The sequence below is a fragment of the Harpia harpyja genome, chromosome 14 (assembly GCF_026419915.1).
Source record: "Harpia harpyja isolate bHarHar1 chromosome 14, bHarHar1 primary haplotype, whole genome shotgun sequence".
Taxonomy (NCBI): domain Eukaryota; kingdom Metazoa; phylum Chordata; class Aves; order Accipitriformes; family Accipitridae; genus Harpia; species Harpia harpyja.
Genome location: NC_068953.1, coordinates 30567450 through 30587803, shown reverse-complemented (window position 1 = coordinate 30587803; position 20354 = coordinate 30567450). Strand labels below are relative to the sequence as shown.

The following is a 20354-nucleotide window of genomic DNA, read 5'->3' as shown; positions in this document are numbered from 1 at the left end:
ACCTTGGTTGTATATTTGCCATGAAGGCATTATTGCTAACAGAAGCATTTTTCTATTTTGGGAAAAGATGCAATTGTGGAAAAGTCAATGTTGGTTTTTTTTCAGGTTGCCTGGAGTCACACTTTTGTGGCAGATGAAGGCAGGGTATGTGGGAAGTGGGGAAAAAACCAATCTTGTGTTGGAAGAAGCAGCTCTTCCTGTGAAACTTCTCCTGTGAATTTTCTGTGCCTTGGAAAAAAGTTTAGTAGAAATAACTTTTGCATAAAAAGTGTATTTCAGCATTTCTACTCCCTTTCACAGTGTTTTTACCATTATCATAGCTGAATATTGTATCCCAACTCAAGCTGGTTATCATTACAAAACAAAAATACTTGTTTCTGCATGTGTTTGCAGAAGCTGGGACAGGGAAATACATTCTTGATCCTGTTTGGTAGATCAGTTAGCGACTTGAGTTTTCTGCCTCTTGTGTGCATCCAGTTGTGCGTGCTGTGGCTCTTTGTACAACTGACATATTTGTATACTCAGACAAAGCAGGAGACTTAAAATATTGCATGCAAATATATCTTGAAAATGTGGTCTGTATATCACATCCCAGGGCTTTTTTTAAGGCAGTTGAACTGGAGATGTTCAGAAGCAGTACGGTAGGATGGTTTATGTGGGGGCAGAGAGGCAGATGGGTAGGTGTTGCACTACTGTGCATTGTGTCCATTTACCCATCAATTCCCCACTTTCTCCTTTGTATATTTAAGACGCAGGGAGCGATATGCTCACAGCCTGTTACCTAGCTCCGTATCTGTGTGTCTAAATTTGCATGTGTATATAGAAACTGTTGGGAGAAAAATAGGGTATCTTCTGGCTTCCTGATCCTCTTTGTCTTAGTGTAGTCCAGCACTTCTCCATCAGAAGCATACCTCTTACTATATTAGTCCTTTGTATTAATTTTTCTTTCCATGATAATTGTTAATGTTGGCCTAACTTAGCCTGTTTATTCATGTGTTTTGGCTGCCTTCTTACTGCTTCTTACCTGCCTTTATCTAATTTCTCTTAGTTTCTCATCAGTCCTTGTTGCCTTGGTGACAACCACTTGCCTTGGAAAACCCATAGCTGTAGCACTCCCTACCAGCTTTTTGTGCTGGAAAACTTTGCTCAGGGGTGGCTTGGATGTATTAAATCTTTGTATGTTATCCAAGCAGAGTAGACAGTTATGCATGGGCTGTGATTGGAAGAGCTGTGTCATATATGCAGTGATAACTATCCCTCTCCTTCAGAAATGACAGCCAGATCATGCTCCCAATCCACCCAGTAAAATACCTGAAGAAAACCACCAAAGCACAGTCAAGTTGTAGGACAGAAAAGTGAATTGCTTAGCATGATTCAGAATGCAGGCACAAGTCCAGGGTACTCTGGCTGGCTCAGCAGTGCCTACACCTCCCTCTTTTGCTTGAGCCTCCCTGTTGGAAGATCTGCCCCTGAAAGGTCATCTTCCACCTTGTTGAAGCTGGGAGGAGTCTGCCCTGTGGGACCCCAGAACCTGTGCTGTCCCTTGTGCCCCCGTGCAAGGCAGCTGAACCACGCTGCCTGGAGTGGTGTGACAAAAAAACACTTCAGGCAGTTATTTGTATTTCCACCTTTCTATGTTATTTCAGCATTTTGTAACCATTCCAATGAGTTTCATGGGTGGATGAGTGTTCACTGTCCCATCTTAAAAACAGGGTACCTGAAACACAAGGAAGAGAAGGGCCATTTTCATGGAGTTTCTCGGGTACTGATGGTTTAAACTGAGTGTGATATCGCCGAAATCAGTGACAGAATTGAGCTGTAAATTGCCAGATTTCCAGCTTTGCATTCAGTCTATTAGATAACAGCTCCCCCTTGAGGGAAACTTCTTTTATTAATAAATTCATTAGACGGCTATTCTGTCATTGGAGTTCTTGTGTGGATAGGTTTGAGATTCACGATTTCACCAGGCTGCATGAGATGAAACAGACTCATGGTGGCTGTATTGTGTCCTAACCAGCTGGCCACAGCTGGGAACAGCGAGGTGGTTCTGCCAGTGGCTTGCTCTGTTGCTTCGGGATGTTGCTTAGTTCTAGGAGTTCATCAAAGTGCAACTTGGAGCTCAATAAAGTAGCAAAAGCTGGCACTTTTGGAAGAAAACACCCCACATTTCCTTGTGTACCTGTCTGTGCTAATTTGTGCTGCTCCTCTCTGTGCTTGCATTAACACTTGTGTGGTTGCACAGGGGAAATTGGCCTGAATGAAAAATAACTCTGCAAATGAAGATTGCGGCAGGAGTGAGTGGCTGAAGGGTGAGGGGAAGCAGGCTGGCTTCTTTCAGCAGCAGTGTTGGCTAGTGCTGGTTTAAAGTGCTCATCAAACTGCAGGCTCAACTCAGCATTTGTAAAACTGAATTAATGATGGGAAACCCTTTTAATTGTACAAAGGAAGATAGCTAGCTAAGAGTTAAGTAGCTGTGTGTTTATTTTACTTAAGTAATCAATCAGTCAGATTGCTTTCCATTTTCTAAGTATTGTATAAACTTCATATGCAGAGGAATTACATCAAGATAATTTTGTTCTCCCTCTTTCAATCAAGGTAGTAATATAGCTTGGGTTTAAATCTTGAATGCATTAGGAAAAATAACAAAAATAACCTTGATTATAAGTAGTCTCCTAGTCTTTTAATCTGTACTTTTCAGTTTGTTAATACAATGTTTGACATGAATTCAATGCTTGTTCTTCACAAAACTAATTAAAAAATACAGCAGGTATGGCGAAAGATTTAAATTACAACTGGTCTGTGGTCAAACATTTTGATGACAACAGCATTGCTTCCCATGAGAAGTGATTTTGTTTATTAAAAAAAAAAAGTTAAAGAAAACCAATTTGAAGGAAAAATTAAGCCAGACCAAATTGCCATGTATATAATTATGGAAAATACTTCACACACATAAAAACCATTCTTGGAAAAAAGCACACAATCTGTGAAATTCTATTCCAGATTCTGCAAAGTTGTAATTTACTTTTCCATGTTATTGCTGTTCTGTGCTATTCTGAGCATCCTTTAAAGTACAGTAGTATTTACCTGTAGTAAGTAGTATTTACTGTAAAAAACCTGTTGTAATCCATTTCCAAGGGGGGGAAAAATATACTTTTGTCTTTACAAAATACCACAAAGTGTAAAAGAAATAGTAGGTGCTGTGTTGTCAGCCAGAAGAGCAAAAGATTTTCAGAAGTTTCAGGAAGCCTGAAATCTTTCAGGTTACTCTTCTTGTTTAGATGCTTCTTTATATGGACATTAAACAACATTCTTGTAGAAGGGTATTAGTACTCAGAATACAGTTCAGAGAATTACTCTGAGTAAAGGAGTTGAGCTCCTGACAATGTTAGGTCCAAATTCAGATTGCACATGTTGACCCCTTTTGTACCACCTGCAAGATCTGTCTATGGTGCTTTCAAGAATACTGTTCCAGAAATTTGGCCTTAATTAAATAGTCTTCAAATAAACCATTAACATGTATTTAACAAAAAGCAACAACAACATTAACTTGCACAGCTGCTGCCACAGACTGAGTAATCCTTTGGTGAATTATCTTAGAAGAGCAGAGTCCTGGCCTGGAAAGATGTGAACACAAGATGCCATTGAAATATGGTTTTAGGTGGAATCTGTGTGGAGATGAAAAGTTAGTAGCATTTTTAGAGAGAAGTGAATTCTCCTGGCCTTCTAGATGGGTATTTGTACCAAACTTAAGCTCATTGAAAGCATTCAAGAAGGAATATAAGTATGTAGTATATCTGGCTTCATTGCCTGGTGACAAGCTGTCACTTACTGTGTTCTTGTAATAAACTTTTCTGTGCAAATTCCTACCACAAAACTCATTATGAATAGCTCGTGCCAGTGTGCCATTGAATATAACAGCAGGGCATATTAGAGCCAAGGACGTTGTAGGGTCCTGGATACTTTTATTATCGTTACAAATGGAAATTTTCTTCAGGGCATGTTTTAGAAGTCCAGGATGTGCTGTATGAAAATGTAAAGGCTAAAAATAACACTGCTGCGCCAAACCACTAGGGAGGTAGTTCAGCATAATCTAAATGTAATTAAAATGAATACCCTTGCTAAATGTCAAAGATACGCAACCAGTCAGAGAGGCTGTAGAGAATGAGGCATATAAGAAGATAGTGAAGGAAAAGTAACAGACATGTTCATGTATGGAGAGAGATACTGCAATGCATTTCATGGCTGAGGAAATGGAGACCTGTGTCCTCATGCCACTACACTTCAGGTGAAATGACCTGCTGAGCTAAGGCATTTGAGCTGAACTCTTTACAAGTACTATTAGCTGACTTCCCTGCTTCCCATTTTATTAACCTGTGTGATTGGAAAGTGTTTAGCATTATATGCTGAGTTTTCAATGAATACTTTGCATTAAAAGTAGTGTACAAAGGAAGCTTGATGCCAGCCTTCATTTTAAGCTTTTTTTAATGCATCTGGATTTAACTTCAGCAAATGAAGTATGAGAGTTGTCGTATCAGAAGCAGTAAATGTGTATCAGACTAACTGGCAGTCTATGACAAATGTGTCGGTTTAGCGAATTCACTATAAATCTTGTCAGCCTTCTAGGTTAACTTGCCCCTCCACCCTGTATTCAACAAGTGGGTGCCAAATTTTGAGCTTCATTAAGCAGTTGCTTTATTTTCATCTGCAAAGTGTCTGTATAATAATAGTTCAGTGCTCACACAACTGTGCATGCCAGCAAGCCCATGGACACAGAGTGTAGATCAGGTATCCGACTAGGAGGTGCACCACCACAACCTGGTGGTGTCTGACAAATAAAAGGGAGCACTGTGTGAGCGGAGCACACATGGCCCTTGACACCTGCAATAACAGAGTGTCCCACTGAAGTTTGGGCCCTAATTATAGATGCAGCTGGATATAGGCCATGCAGCCAATATTTGCCTTAAGAAAAAGATAGCGGTGGTTTCTACTTGCATGTATTTTGTTTGTTTTTCTGTCATGACTGACTTGTTTTACATTTAGCAATTTGAATGTGTTTTAGTGCAGTTCCTTGTTGCCCTCTCAAGGAGGAGGAGAGAGCCAGACTAACTGTTAGTTGGCTGACCCAAAGCTTTTGCATCTTGCAGTCATGCTTGCAACAGCACAACTCCTAAAGCTTGAGATCTGAGAAGAGTCACCAGACCACAGATGTTTTTGCAATGAAACTGTGCACCTCCTAGAAAGTCACTGTGGTGCAAGTAATGATAGATAGTGTTTTCATTTTGCTGCACAAAAGGGTCAAAATGGCATGGGGAGTCCATGACAGACCAGCAGAAAATGTTGGTTCTGAAAGAAAATTTATTTCATAGCTTCAGGGGAAAGTTTGGGTGCTGTGAACAGATTGCCTTTGTCATTGTGTAAAAATGTGTTGGTTGTAAGGTGATGCTGGATGTCAGGCAGTCAGTGCATATGTATGATAGAGCTTGGTACCTAAACAGATGTTAAACCAAACTTGGTAGAGTGCTTATTGCATTGTGTTTAGATGCATTTTCTGGAAGCATTCCTCTTAGCATGAAGATCAGGCAAATTGTTTAAACTTCCTTCCTATCTGCAACCCAGAAATGTTGGTCTTCACTGAGATCATCTTTTCAGTGTCTTCCATCTTATGGAAAAAGAACTTTTTATAGCACATTCCTGTTTTGAGGTGTGCTTGTAGCAGCATTTGGGTGGGGGTTTTTTTCTTTCTTTTTTTTTTCCTGATCCTCTACTGTAATGTTTGATTCACTAACTGTTTCTGTCACTTGTGCATGGGTCAGTTGCTGTATGTAAGGGAACCTGTTGTATGGGGTGACACATCCTGTTTGGACCACTGCATGAATTCTCAGTGGACGTATCTGTGTTAGTAACTGGGGGTAATTAAGGCTCTGCTCCTTCGGACACTCTTTCCCTCCCCCCCCCCTCGCCCTCCCTTCTTCTTCCAGAGATGGCCTCTCTACATAATTCCATTAAAGTGATTGTGCTCTGAGGGGTGGACTGAGGGGCAGCGCTCTCATCTTTCAAAGCAGGACCAATGAGCTATGTGCTTTCCACTGGGCAGCAACAAAAGAAAAGGTCTCTCAGAAGAAAAGACGAGCACAAAAGATCAAAATTAGGTGTTTGTCCAGGCCTCTGGTATTGCTTTCAAGTTAGCTTTCGAGGGCTCACTTTGAAAACGGTGAGCCAGGCTAGTTAACATAAGGGTGTCTGCTAGTTTTAGAGTGTGTTGTTAGAATAATATTGGAAGAGAGCTTTTTGCTTGTGCAATTTACCGGTTCTCTGAAGTGCAGGAGAAACACAGGGACTGATTGAAAGCGTTGCAGGCATAGTGGGAATGCTCTATGCCCGTAAGGAAATCGGGCAAACTTAAATCGTTGAGATTTGCTTCACTTTTAAAAAGATTAGAGACATTTAGATGGTTCTTGTTTCGTAGCCTCCAAAAGGCTAAAATGCTGTATGCTGGGAATTCATCCTGCCCGCTAGCCCTTCCCCCACGCTTTTTTTGTATAAAGCTGCTATTGCTGATGGTGGGCAGTAGGAGAGGTGATGTTTTTACAGCAAGGGGGTGTGAGGTGTTGTTTGTCCTGGGGCCCTCTAAGGGGATAGTGCAAAGCTACAAAAGGGATACAGACCCTTTTCAGATTTAGACAAATAAGCATGAGCCATCCAAAGCCGTGGAAAGCCAGACCATTTAGCTGGATCAATTCACATATGTCATACGTTCCATTTTCTACCCAAATAAACTTTTACAATGTTGTACAAAGAACAAACTGCTTAGTTTCTACTTCAGTTATTTGGTTTGCAAAGGAAAACATGAGTATTACAGACAGTCTTTGTTCCATCTAACTGTTTAAAGTTACCTTTAAATTGAAAAAGAAACCATGAAATGTAAAATATTGGCGATCTGTAACCTCTCAAACTATTTTAATCTGATATTAAAAAGTTGTTATTTAAAATATGCAAGAAATTGAAATTCCAACTCCTTTAAAAATAGAAGTAATTAAATATAATTATCTGAAGCTAGTAATAATGCTTAGAAATTACATACCCAGAGAGCCTTGACAAGATTTTAGAAATCGTAATAGAACAGGATTGCTAAACTGTGTTTATTTGCTTAATCATATGTACTTGAGCAAGGTAAAAGGGCATTTTTTAGAAAAGAGAAATAAAATCTAGTACTAAAAATCTGAGAGGAACTACCTGCTTCTGAGAGGAACAGACCTGAATCGGTATCATCCTTCTACTTCCAGGCTTTACGTTACTGTTTGGCTTGATGCGCTACTCTCCGTCCCTTTTGTCTAGTGTATTTGAAATGTATTTGCTTATTTTCCTAATAAGTTTCTGCTGTATTTACATTACTTTGCTTCAAAAGTACATTTTTAAGGATAGTATTTCTCAGTGCTCTTCCTTTCCCACCCTTCCCCCTTAATAATTCCCCTGGACCTCAGTTGCTTGGAGCAGACTTTGGCTAGCCCCAGATTCGATGTCAAAGGCCGTGACCCGATGTCAGAGCAGCCCATGCTGCTGGCCTCTTCTTTGAATAATTATCTGGAGTTTATTGTGTTGAAGGGACGGGCTTGGGGGCAGCGCAGTCACCCTGGCAAACCAGACCAATGAGCTATCCAGCCGGACCACTACCCAACAATGGACCTGTAGGTTACACAAAAAATCCAGCAGCACAAAAGATTAAATTAAAAATGGACATTTGGCCACAGAAGTTTTGTCCTTAGAACAACCATTTTTTCAGCCTTTTGAGTGTAGTGTGGTTTTGATACCTTTAATTGAAAGGAAAAAAGTATTATTTAAAATTTTGTATGTAAGCTAGAATAAAACTGAAATATTTTTCTTATCCCCTTCCCCAGCTGTTAGAATCGCTGCATTGGATGTAGCTTAAGAAGTTGTTTCTAGTCACTGAACTTGACTGAGAACATCAAGCCACTGAACGTTTTTGGTTTTTTTCTCTAGAAATTCTGTGCAATCCTAATTCTTATAGAAACAAGAACAAAGCCCCCAGTACTTTTATTTCTATCAATACTTTCCTTTTAAAGTGCTGAGAGCAGGGATGTTCAAAACAGGTATGAAAGTACGCTCAGTATCCAGACTTAATGACTCAACAGTAAATGATAGTAAAACGTCCATTTTCTTTGGGCTTCCTTATCTTTTCCCCTCCCCAAAGAGGACTTAAAAAGTCTGAAATCCAGATTGTGGAGTGCTGTCTCTTCTTATCAGGACTGAATGAAAGGCTGCTGGAGGTGGACTCACTGTTCTGGAGGGGTGAAAAAAAAAGAAAAAGTTCTTTCATGGTCTGACCTCAGATTCTTTCTTAATTTTATCTAGCCCTGACCTGTTGGCTCTGCTCTGGCTCCTTTCAAGGCCTTTGGAGCTTCACAAACATGCAGCAGCTGAAGGAAACAATGACAGGGCTTTTAGGGGTTGCAATATTACACTCTCTTGTAACCTTGGCTAAGTAGCCTGTAAACAGATGCTTTCTATGAAGCATTTGCCAGAAAGCCAAAATTTTGGCTGTTGATATCAGCAAACGTGGCTCTCTAACACTCTTGATTTAGAACTCTTCATTTTGTATTCAAGATAAGCTGCAGCTGAATGGTTACCCAGAGTGTGTCTCATGTACAATGTGGTACTGGAACCTGCTGTTACAAGTTTTATACTTATCTTTAATGCTATAAATGTACCTGGAATATAAGAATCATATGAAGACAGATTATAAAAATCTGAATGGGATAAACTCAGTTTGGTCTTCTGCAGAAAACTGATTTGAAGATAATGTTAAAATGTAATCAGGACATTTGCATTTCTCTGTATTCTTTTGAGAAGGGAGGATGGAATTACATATGGATTAGGATTTTTCATTGGCTATGTTGTTAGTGTCGTGCTGCTTTAAGCTTAGAGGGTTTTAATTATGTAATAGAATGTATTGAGGATGGAACTTTTTGTTCCATTGTGAATATGGAAGTGACTTTATTGTTCTTAGTAACTTTTCCTAAAAGTTCAGTCTGTGCAATCTTAGTAATTTAAGAATGAGGTAGTTGCATTAAAAAGTACTTCACCGGCTGCAAAGTGATTCAAAGCACATTTTTGGTTTTAGTTGTTTAACTGCTAATACAGGCATTTAATCTTTGATGCCTCTAGTTTTTCCAGCTGTGTTCATTGGAAGTGCATGAGGACACCATCTGGCAGTAATGAGGTATAACTCTACCAGATGGAACTAACCCATGTTGGTTGGAGAGATGTTTCTTCCTCTCCCCATGTCACCTTTATCACTAGGGAAATGTCTTCAAAACAGAAGACCTTTTTTCCACCCCACCCCCCAGATAATGGTAGCTGCTACAGCAGTCATTGCAGCAAAACCTCGGTTTTCAGTGGGTATTTTTCAGAGGCCAGTAAGTGTCAACAGAAGCACCGTTTATTCTATTGTGGAACAATGCCAGATTGTTTTATATGGTTTTTTTGTGTATTTGTCTCAGTGTTTTAGAAGAACTGAAGAACTAAGTTTGAGACAGTAACTCAATGGAATTCCATGGAATACACTAACATACACTAAAACTAGTTTTCTGGCATGAGAAGATAACAACTCTGTAGTTGCTTTTGCCTACCATTGTGTATGTATTTACTGGACCATTTATATTTTTCTAAGCTTTGAAAACTGGGCTCTGTATGTTTAAACCATATTTAACTAATAAATATATATAATTTGAACATATTAACTTCTTAAGTTTTGGAAGAGAAAATGGGAGAATCTGAATATGAGTATTTCTGACAGACAGCTGCTTTGTAGTAGCAACTGCTCCCCTTAGTGAAAGAGAAATGAAGATTTACGTAGAAGCAAGGCTGATGGCAGTAGTAAAGAATACTGAATAACTTTGAGCTGGTGCAACAAAATGTGGATGTTCCAATGGACTGTAGAGCAATAGGACTGCTAATGAATCAACTCTCAATTCTTCATGATATTTTTGCAGTTTCTCTCAGTTTCTTGTGTCCAGACAGACAAACAGCTGTGGTTCTCCCCCCATGCTGGGAAATGAAATGACTTGTCACAAAACCAGGGTTGGAACATCTGAGTGCACTGTGGTCTTTTTCTTGAAGAATCTGTTTTTACAGCATTGACACAGTAACTGCTATGAGCTTCCTATCTGCTTTCTGAGAAGCTGAACATAGTCTCTTAAGATTGTATCTCCAGAATGTAGTAAGACAGTAAGATATACAAGTAAATCATTGTCATCCAAACTCTTACCAAGCTTCAGCTACTGTAATGTTTAATGTTTTTTCCAAGTTACAATCCATGTTTTAAATGATAGCTCAACTTAATTTTTTTGCTTATACTTGCAGTATTTAGCTTTGTCATAGTTTTACTGTAAGGTATGGAACCTATTCATAGACTCGCAAAACAAAGAGAAGGCTCCCCCATGTGTCTTGCTGCTGAAAGACCTATCAGGGTTGAATCTGCAGGGCTCACTGCAGATTTTTATGGGAGAGTGAATGACAGGATATGAGATTCCACAGGAGTATCATCAGGGAGCAGTGACCTACCTACAAAAACTGCCATAGGAAAATGAGGCTGATCCTACATAAATTGTGAAACAGTGATTTTTGGGACAGTATCTGTTTTGATAATTTGAAATTAATCAATATAAGGCATATTTAGCTTTTTCCTACTCTTACTTTATAGTAGTAGTATTACCAGAGGCAAAATTTGTGCCTCTTGTTGAACTATTATTCGTGTGTTTTTAATACTGACAGGTTTTGGTTATACAAAAAGGGTGTGTGAGGCAGATCCATTGTACCATGTGAAACTATGCCAGCTTATCACCTCCAGCCTATAATGTCTTTTAAGACAGTCTCTGTGTACTCCAGAGGCAGTCTTGTAATAAAATTTATGAATTAGCTCTAGCATGTTTGTATCAACATCAGTGCTGGCCTCTTGATTTGTACAAACAGTGTAGTTTTTGCGTCCTTTCTAACCAGCTGATTTAAGTAATAACAATAAAAATGCCTGTTAAAAAGCTGTAGGTAGGCGCTGTGACAATTTTACAACAGCCTAATACCAGCAGCACTAAAAAAAACAAACTAAAACAAACCATATTAAACAGAAACAAATTAACTTTAAAAAATTCAGCCAGTGGGTAAATAGGCTACAGAATTGGTTGAGTTCACCTTAGGTCTGGGAACAAGCCTTCAACCACTACACAAATGCTGGCAACTGCAAGAGAATTAATTGAAATGACTTGGTGTTACCAACTGTTCAGAGAAAGTTTGAAAATGCGGAGGTGAAATCTTGATGCGATTTTTTTTTACTTAAACTGAATTTATGTGTTGAATGGGTTGAGTAAATCACTGCACCTGATTTTTTTCTGAATAGCAGTGATCTTCTGTGGAAAGATGTGTTACTTCTGGGTCTGTTAGGAGCATGACTGATGGCCTCAATACTCGTTTCCCTGTTTTCTGAGCCTCTCAAGCGTCCTGTTGCTGTATAATGTGCATGGATGGCACACACTAAATTTGAGACTGTCAGGCCCCCAGGTGGCCAAGCTATCCCCAATCTTTTATCAATGATTTATGTGTAAATGATTCAGGATACCTATGCTGGTTAAAGGCAAGAAAGCTCCTGAAGTTTGTTTTCTCTCTAAGGATGTGTCTGGCTTTTATGCCAAGTTTGTACTAGGATTGCCATTGAGGAGTAAATCATATCATAAGCCTGTAAATGAAGCTAACAATTGTTAAAAATATTCTAAACAGAGGCTACTTCAGACAAAATAATATTTTCAACCACTTCATAAAACAAATAGTGTGCAAGTATCTGTTGGAACCGGAGGCAGATCTTTGTCTATTGGCTATTTTGTTTTGCATTTGATGAAGCTATGCTCAACATGGAACAGCATCTCAGCAAGTACTTTGAATTGGTCTTCGCTCATGTTATACATGTAATCTGTGAAACAAGTTTCACATCAATTTCTTTTGCTGCTCAGTACACTGTCTTTAAAATGCTCTTATATTCTCCTTTTTAGATTACTATAATATTTAGGCATTTCTAGGGCAGTACGTAATGCAGCCCTCCTCAGTTGCTCAATTACAGATACCAGCAGATGGTTTTTCAACAATAGGAGCAGTTATGTGTGACATCTTAAAAATTCTGATACCACTTTTGGATTGAACTAGTCTTGCTACCAGTTGAACCATGATGTCCTGAAGTGGAAATAACCTTGTTTTTTAGATGGTAGAGACTAGTTGGGAGGCTTTATTTTTAAACAGGTTCTTCTATATAAAGATAATTATTTTTGAAACTTCTTGCATTATACAAGAGTAAGATGAATGGTATTCAACATTGTGCTTTTTCTAAATGTAGAGTGTTAAAGACACTTAAAAATAAGAATTTAAAAAGAAGTGTTTTTCTCAAAGACATTTGAATTTTTTTTTGTGGGAGTTACATTTTTTGCTTTTCTTCCAGATCCCATTATTCTTCCTCTCCCCCCCAGTCAAGTGTTAATGAGGAATTCAGGTTTAAAAAAAAAAAAAAAAAAAGGCAATGAGGATAAACAGACCTCACAGGCTCCTCATTCAGCTCAGCAGGGCACTAGACCTTAGCTATTCTTCATTTCACAGTGAAGATGATCAGTTCTGGGTGACCACTTTCAAAGGGCACAGAGTTTTTGAAGGTGCTCAGCAGGATGATAAATTGTCGTGTCTGTCATCCTGTGTCTTGCGGAAATGCAGCAGGGGTCTCTTCTGCAGGAACTTGTAAAGAAAAAGATAGACTGTGACACTTGGCCGCCTGGATGCTACCTGTTTATGCAGAATCTGTTCAAGGGTCTGCTAAATAGTACTGGAATTCAAGTTTCTTCTAAGAATGGATGGGAGAATCGATTATTATAACAACCTCCAAAGCATAATCCTACTGAGATCTTAAAGATGTCTTGAGGGCCTCTTTTTAAAATTTTGGCTTTGTTTTTGAGTATTTCAGTTACGTGCTAAATATATGTATTCCTACCATAGGTTAAGAAGCCTGGAAAGGTATATATTTCTGCTTTTCTGAGATGCGTGCTGTAATTTGCTCAATAAGCCACTATAATTTGATTTTGATGTATCTAAATCACTTGGTACTTTTGAAGTGCAGTTTTTTGGTTGGGCTCAGTGTTTTTAAATGCACCTTCCCTTCAGACATCTTTTGTTTTTTACAAATTTTTAAGAGATTGCAATGATTTACATATAATATCTTACTATCTTTCTGAATTTTCAGTATTAAAATTCCATATTTTCTTTTATCACATGCTTAAGGTTACTCTGTGTGTTTGTGTCCATCTCCTTTTCTCTGATTTTAATTTGTTGGCTCGGAACAACTGATGTCTGTTGTTAAAGTGATATGTAAAGTGAAAAAAAACTTCAAAGCAAATGAGAATTTTACTCTAGTTTAAAAAAAACCTCATTTTTTGACATTTTGTTATTTGTATTGTGTACTTGTGATGTTAAAGTCTATTTGAAAATGGGAGTGGGCTCCTCTTGCCCATTCTACCATTAGTGTTAAACACATCAAAGAAATACTTTGATACAAATTTAAGAACACCTTTTCTTTTACACCTGTATTTAGATTTTGGTAAAATAGTCTTTTAAAAATAAACATACATAGTGGTATCTCATTTAAAGCTGATGTTGGTAACTACATCACAAAAAGATTGTCTTATTTCAAAATAAATATGAAAAGATTTTACAAAATGCATTATTACGAAATCACTATGCTGTCTTTATGGAAACATAAATCGAGTTGTTGAGATTGTATTGCTGGTGCAGAGACTGCAGAGGGAGCTAACGATCTGATGTAAACAAAAGTCGTATTTGTGGTGAAAAAATGTCAAGGATTTGTGTTCCTGCTTATTTTATGAGAGAGGCCATATCGAATCTCAGCTAAAATGAGAAAGAGGAGAGCTTATTTTGAGAAGGGATAATATTATGGTATTTTAGGGCAAGGAAAAAAGAAATGAACAAGATCAGCACAGTTATATAACATCTGAACCTTCTGAAAATCTTAACAGAAAGAAAGAGGTTCATGACAATAGAAGAGAATGTCCCACTACCTACATCAGTATTGGGGTGAAGTTTAGCTGAACTCAGAAGAGCTTGTATGTACTAGTAGCAAATGCTACCACCTTGCAAATCATCATTGTATGGAAGGGATTTGTTGCAAATACCATCGCAAGGGAGTAGGCTGCGGAGAAGCAGCGCAGCCATCCTGGTGGTTTGCACTCTAATCACCTGTGGGTACCCCACGCCATCTCCACTTACAGAAAGCTCAAGGCTTCTAAATCATTTCTCTGTAGTAATTTTTCACTTGGATCAAGGCCAGTGTATCATTAACAGAACTGAGAGAAGCGGCAAACTGCAATATGGGTACCCAAAGACGTGGCCAGAGAAAGGGAAATAGGGAGACCCTTCAAGCTAGGAACAGTGACCTTCTAAGAATGCCAGAACCAGCTTTCAAGAAAACATGTGGAAGCGGAAGTTGTTAGCCAAAAACATTATTAACAATCACTGTTGTTTCACACTATACCTCCTCTCGGAACCAGGAACCAAAATATTTCCCATTTCTTTGCTGGGTCCTGTCTTCCTGCCTTCATTTTGATTGCCCTGCTTCATTACAGCCTGCTTATCCAGAAATAAATGTTGGTTTCTGTGGACCTCATGCTATTTGTTTTAACAAATCTTTATTGTAGATTGAAAGCACTTTCAATATGCTGAATCATACTATTAAATCTAGCTCTGTAGCTGTGAAGGTGTGATTTTGTTACAGATAGAAATGTGATATTTATCCTACTCCCACTGATTTCTGTTACAAACTTCTGTTTCAGGCTATTGAAAGCAAGACTAGGAGATATGTGACTGACTCTGGGCAAAGATTCAGGGGAATTCGCAGGGCTGGATAAAAGACAGGCTTCCAGGCATCCAGCCTGTTCATCAGTCTGCTGATTGTAGCAGACAAGTTTTGAACCAAACTTGCAGGAGAATCAAGTTATCTCGCTATCTGTAGAAGTCTGAAAGTCCTTATTTTTTTATTTGAGTCTAATTATTCCTTTTCTCTTTGTGCAGATCCTAGAAGAAAGTATCATGTAAGGCTGCTCGCATATAACAGTATGGAAGAAGGTTATCAGGCAGACCAAACAGTCAGCACTCCAGGATGTGTCTGTAAGTGTTGTAGATACATGAAGAATTTACTAAGAACTCAGCTGTTTCAAGGTCCCAGCAGCTCTGTGTTTTTAACCTATAAATAATCAATTAATTCAGTGTAAAACAGAGAACGAGAAAGATTATATCTGTGACAAATACTCTCCTAGTCATCCTGCAAACGAGACAGTCTCCTGTGTTCATGAACTGCAGCTGAGGAAACAAGATAGCTACCAAGCACATTTTCCTCCCCTACTGGATTGTCAGCATCAGCTAACCAGTGATGTATCATGTATCTTATGAGAGATTCATTTCTCTCCCTTGTCTCTGTTTATAGTTTTGACTTTGTTTTTGGCTAAACAAGTGGGACTACAGAAGTAATATGTGACATCTATTGGGTTAGGAGGGATCTTTAATAGCTAGAATCAGATTCCTGGGTCTGAATACCAGGTAGTGCTGGGTAGGGGCAGATTTGAATCTAACCTGTGGGCTCAGACCTGTCTCTTAATCTTACCAGTATCTGTATACAGTTCATTAAATAATTCGTGCTCCTTGTTTGTTTTAAATAGCTGTCCGTGATCGCATGGTGCCACCACCACCACCTCCTCACCACCTCTATGCCAAAGCTAACACTTCATCTTCTATCTACCTTCACTGGGGAAAGCCTGCCTTTACATCTGCGCAAGTCATTAACTACACAATCCGCTGCAACCCAGTGGGGCTGCAGAATGCTTCTCTGGTTCTCTACCTTCAAACGTAAGTGCAGCACTACTACTAAGTCTTGGTTTCCCATTTCCAGATCCTTCCCACTCAGTTTCGACTCTTCCTGCCCTCTCTTAATAGCCTTTTACTATAACAACTTTTATCTCCCTTAGAGGACTGTGTGTTTTGCCCAGTGGCTGTTAGTTCTGTTTCTTGGTTTATTTAAGACATGTTCATAGAACAGCTTAATTCTCTACCTGTGATCCTTGTGTTGGATCCCCAGAGAAGCTCTTGAATTTTTAATGGCTTTTTAGCTGTCTAAGTTGAATTTAATTATAAGCTCTTCTTCAGCCAAACAAAACTGAATACCTATTTTATAGGTAGCTTGTCTGGGCAAAGATGGGATTTAGCCCAGTGTCTGATTTTAAGACTGGAAACAAGAATTTTTGAGTTTTGAGGGCTTGAGCATGTTGTTATGGGAATGCCACATTCCTGAGCGTGTGGCACCCTGCCAGGAGAAAGCTGAGTAGGAACTACAGCTTGCTTTTCAGAGAAGCAATGCGTGAGCCACAGAGTGTCAGAACAGGGAAGAAATTCTCCCTAGGCTTGGTGTTCAACTCTCTGCCCAGGTGGTATGGGAGCACAAGACTTTGCTCCATTGTGACTGCCTATGCTGGGAGCCATGGTGCTGTTGAGAGAATCCATGTGTGTGTAGCTCCCTCAATACTTGGGTTTACTCAAGCCTTCTAAATAAGAAAAATGCTGTCTTAAAAGATAGTTTCCATCCTAATACTGATGGTCTTCTCTTCAAAGAACACATCCCCTGCTGTATAACTCCTGACTTCATGATTAGACACAGTATAATCACCATGTAAAATTCTTAGTGTGCAATATGGAGCATAGCAATAAATGCCGCTCTTTGTGATAGGATGAGACTACTGCAAATATTGGTGACTGCCTTTGCAGTATGGAAGATGAAAATACTAAATGAGATTTAATAAAGCAATATCTGTAGAGTAACACCATTTTAAATTGAGATTTAATCTCAACTTGGGTATTGTCACCTGGAATTAACCCTGGTGTATACGAAAGATTTCCCCCTGCCCCCAGCATCAAAGTAAAGCAGAACATCTACAATTGACTTTGTGATCAAATAGTAAACTACAATATTACAATTAATATAATCAATTTTACAATTATTAAATTACCAAATATGACTGGAAGATGAGTAGGGAACATTCATATTCTACAGACATCTCCTACACATGAGGTGATGGAGGCCAGAAGTGGAAGGGGAAGTTGCACACATAGCCTATGTCTGTTCTGTGAACTGAGAAGCAGATCAAGAATAGCTGGTGGAGCCAACAGCATGTGCCTTTTCAGCTGTGGTGCTGGTTGTAGTTTAAGCTTAACTCCGTCCTGAAGCATAGTGTCCTACGGACAAATGTGGAAAAAGCTAAGTTTGGGATACCTGCTGGTGATCTGGGCAATAATATTCTTGGACTTGCTTGTGTATCAGCTCTCCAAACAACCTGTATAAAAACTGGAGCTCAAGTCAACTGATAGCAGACATAATATGCTCTGGAGAGCTCCAGGGTTAGTACAATTACATTTTCAGGTGGACGGCGCAGATGGAGCATGTGTCTGGACTTGAACTGGTTTGTCTTGTGTTGAACTGACAGTGAGAATCTACTCACAGTGACTAAGAGATAACATTTGAGTTTGGGATCTTAAGTCAATTGCTGGTGTTAAATTTATTTTATTCTTTCATCTGTACAGGTCAGAGACTCACATGTTAGTTCAAGGTCTTGAGCCAAAAACCATGTATGAATTTGCAGTTCGGCTGCATGTGGACCAGCTCTCCAGTCCTTGGAGTCCAGTAGTCTACCATACTACCCTTCCAGAAGGTAAGGCACTAGGAGAGGACCACATGGTTCTAAAAAGAAAGCTCTGTAACCCAAATGGCCTAAAAAAATCGCTTATTAATTTTAAGCTGTCTGTAGGAGAGAGAAATACTTACCTCTGAGGTACAGATATTGCTCTTCTCAGTGAGAGACAGAAAAATGCTGTCAGGAAAATCCTTGTTTTGGGAATGTGAAATTCTTTTGCAAAATCTACCTAAAATCAGCGATGATTTTTATGTAAAATGTGATATACTTGCACCATTAGCACCCACTGAATGGAAATAACTTGAATAAAAAATTTAAAATATGTATTGAACAGGCATGGCTGATTCATAGGCATTATGAAAGTGTATTTTAAAAACCAGACATTTTAGAAACTGTAAGAATATTACATATCTACTGCCCTAGCTTCTAGTTTACTTTTCTGTCAGCTTGGTCAGTGAAAATTAAAAAACTTCAGTTTCATGTTCTCAGCATTGCAATGTTTGGGATGGGTAATGGTTCGTAGGGTGATGATGTGTTTTTTTGTCAGAAACTGTTTCCTTCTGGAGTTGAAGGAAAAATATGAAATTTGCTTTCACAAAATCTAAGCTATTGACCAGATCAGAGTTAACAGGAGAGTTTCTCTTGAGAAGCAGTATGTGTTTGTTTATATGTTGTTCATCTGTGGTGTAGCAGTACCCATTAGGTCTGCACATCAGTTTCTTTCTGAGCAATTTAATTGCATGTAAATTAGGTTAGCCTAATAGCATTGTGTTACTGTTCTCACAGCACCATCTGGCCCTCCAGTAGGAGTGAAGGTGACTTTGATAGAGGATGATACTGCTTTGGTTTCCTGGAAGCCACCTGATGGTCCTGAAACAGTTGTTACACGATATACTATCCTCTATGCATCCAGGAAGTCTTGGATTGCTGGGGAATGGCAAGTGTTGCACAGAGAAGGTAAACTAAAATCATAAACCTATGAACTGGACTAACAATGATGCTACTTATAAGATGCTTTGTTACTTTCAGCTCCCTTGGACTACAATAAGAAAGAAATTCATATAAGTGTTCACATAAAAGTTATAATTAATTTAGAATTATTCCCATGGTTGTGATGAAAATGTATTAAAAACCATTTAATACTCAGAAGGTGAGGGGAGAGGGACTGTGTTGCTTTGGAGCTCAGTGTGTGCATGTGAACCAAAATGTTTCATAAATCCAATTACATCCGTCTTAGTTCTGTTGTAACCATGATTGTGATGGTTTCATTTTGTAAATGCACTTTTTCAAATCCAAAGTCTCCGAGATGCCTTGCTCTCCAGAAAGAAGTTTATAAATGTGGCTATATGGGTTTATGTATTTCTTTTGATCACTGCCAATCCAGTTAGCTCAGTTTGCTTAATGAACTTTCCCCTACTCCCAGTAAATTGCTCTGCAAATTCAATTTAACTCTCTGGCTCTGTTCTACCGCTGAGCCCCAGCTAGCTAACCTAACAGTAACTCAAGTATGGTGATACGAACTGCAGTCATATCTTTGTGATTAGATGTAGATATAGTCTAAATTTTTATAGACACTTTCCAGAATAATACTATGATTTGAAAAGCTGCATCAAGAACAGATTTCTACTATAGCCAGTGTCCTGGTTTCAGCTGGAATAGAGTTAATTGTCTTCCTAGCAGGTGGTACAGTGCTATGTTTTGAGTTCAGTATGCGAAGAATGTTGATAACACTGATGTTTTCAGTTGTTGCAAAGTAATGTTTAGTCTAAAGTCAAGGATTTTTCAGCTTCTGATGCCCAGCCAGCAAGAAAGCCGGAGGGGGCACAAGAAGTTGACACAGGACACAGCCAGGGCAGCTGACCCAAACTGGCCATCGGGGTATTCCATACCATGTGATGTCACATTTAGTATATAAACTGGGGGGAGTGGAGGTGGGGGGATCGCTGCTTGGGGACTAACTGGGTGTTGATCAGCGGGTGGTGAGCAATTGCACTGTGCATCATTTGTATATTCCAATCCTTTTATCATTACTGCTGTCACTTTATTAGTGTTATCATTATCTTTATTAGTGTCTTCTTTTTATATTCTATTAAACCGTTCTTAACCCACGAGTTTTACTTCTTTTCCTGATTTTCTCCCCCATCACACTGGGTGGGGAGAGAGTGAGTGAGCGGCTGCGTGGTGCTTAGTTGCTGGCTGGGGTTAAACCACGACAGCCATAAAAAAAGAAAAAGGCCTTTACTGTTTGGTTGGTATTCAAAATAGAGGCAGTTCAGAATGGATAATGTTCTAATAATGTATTAAACCAGAGAGGGAAGCTCAGTGCTACAGAGTGAAGTCATGTGCTCGAGTAGCTTATTTAAGAGGATTATCCAGGAAGAGTTATTTTGTTGTTCTGTGTTGTTTTGTGGCTGAAAGCTTAGTTGTCAGCAGAGAGTGAGGCTTTAAATTTTCTGTGGAGAAAATTCATAAAACTTAGTAAGTGTTCACTCACAGAAGACAATTTCACCATCAGTGAGAGTGAACTCTTTAGTTCAAAGATGGTGGTTGTCCTTTGTGCTG

General features: G+C 39.0%; 1 protein-coding gene and 1 long non-coding RNA gene across 2 annotated transcripts in view; one reads left to right on the top strand and one right to left on the bottom strand.

Annotated features, from left to right (window-relative positions):
• Nucleotides 1-20354, bottom strand: part of LOC128150691 (uncharacterized) — a 59883-nt gene that overhangs the window by 14059 nt on the left and 25470 nt on the right. The gene's annotated exons all lie outside the window — the stretch shown is intronic.
• The window catches only part of PRTG (protogenin), an 86414-nt gene that overhangs the window by 57686 nt on the left and 8374 nt on the right, over nt 1-20354 (top strand). Inside the window, 4 exon segments of the mRNA XM_052807059.1 lie at nt 15127-15222; nt 15771-15957; nt 17683-17810; nt 18579-18749. Of these exon segments, the coding sequence (XP_052663019.1) occupies nt 15127-15222; nt 15771-15957; nt 17683-17810; nt 18579-18749 (582 nt within the window).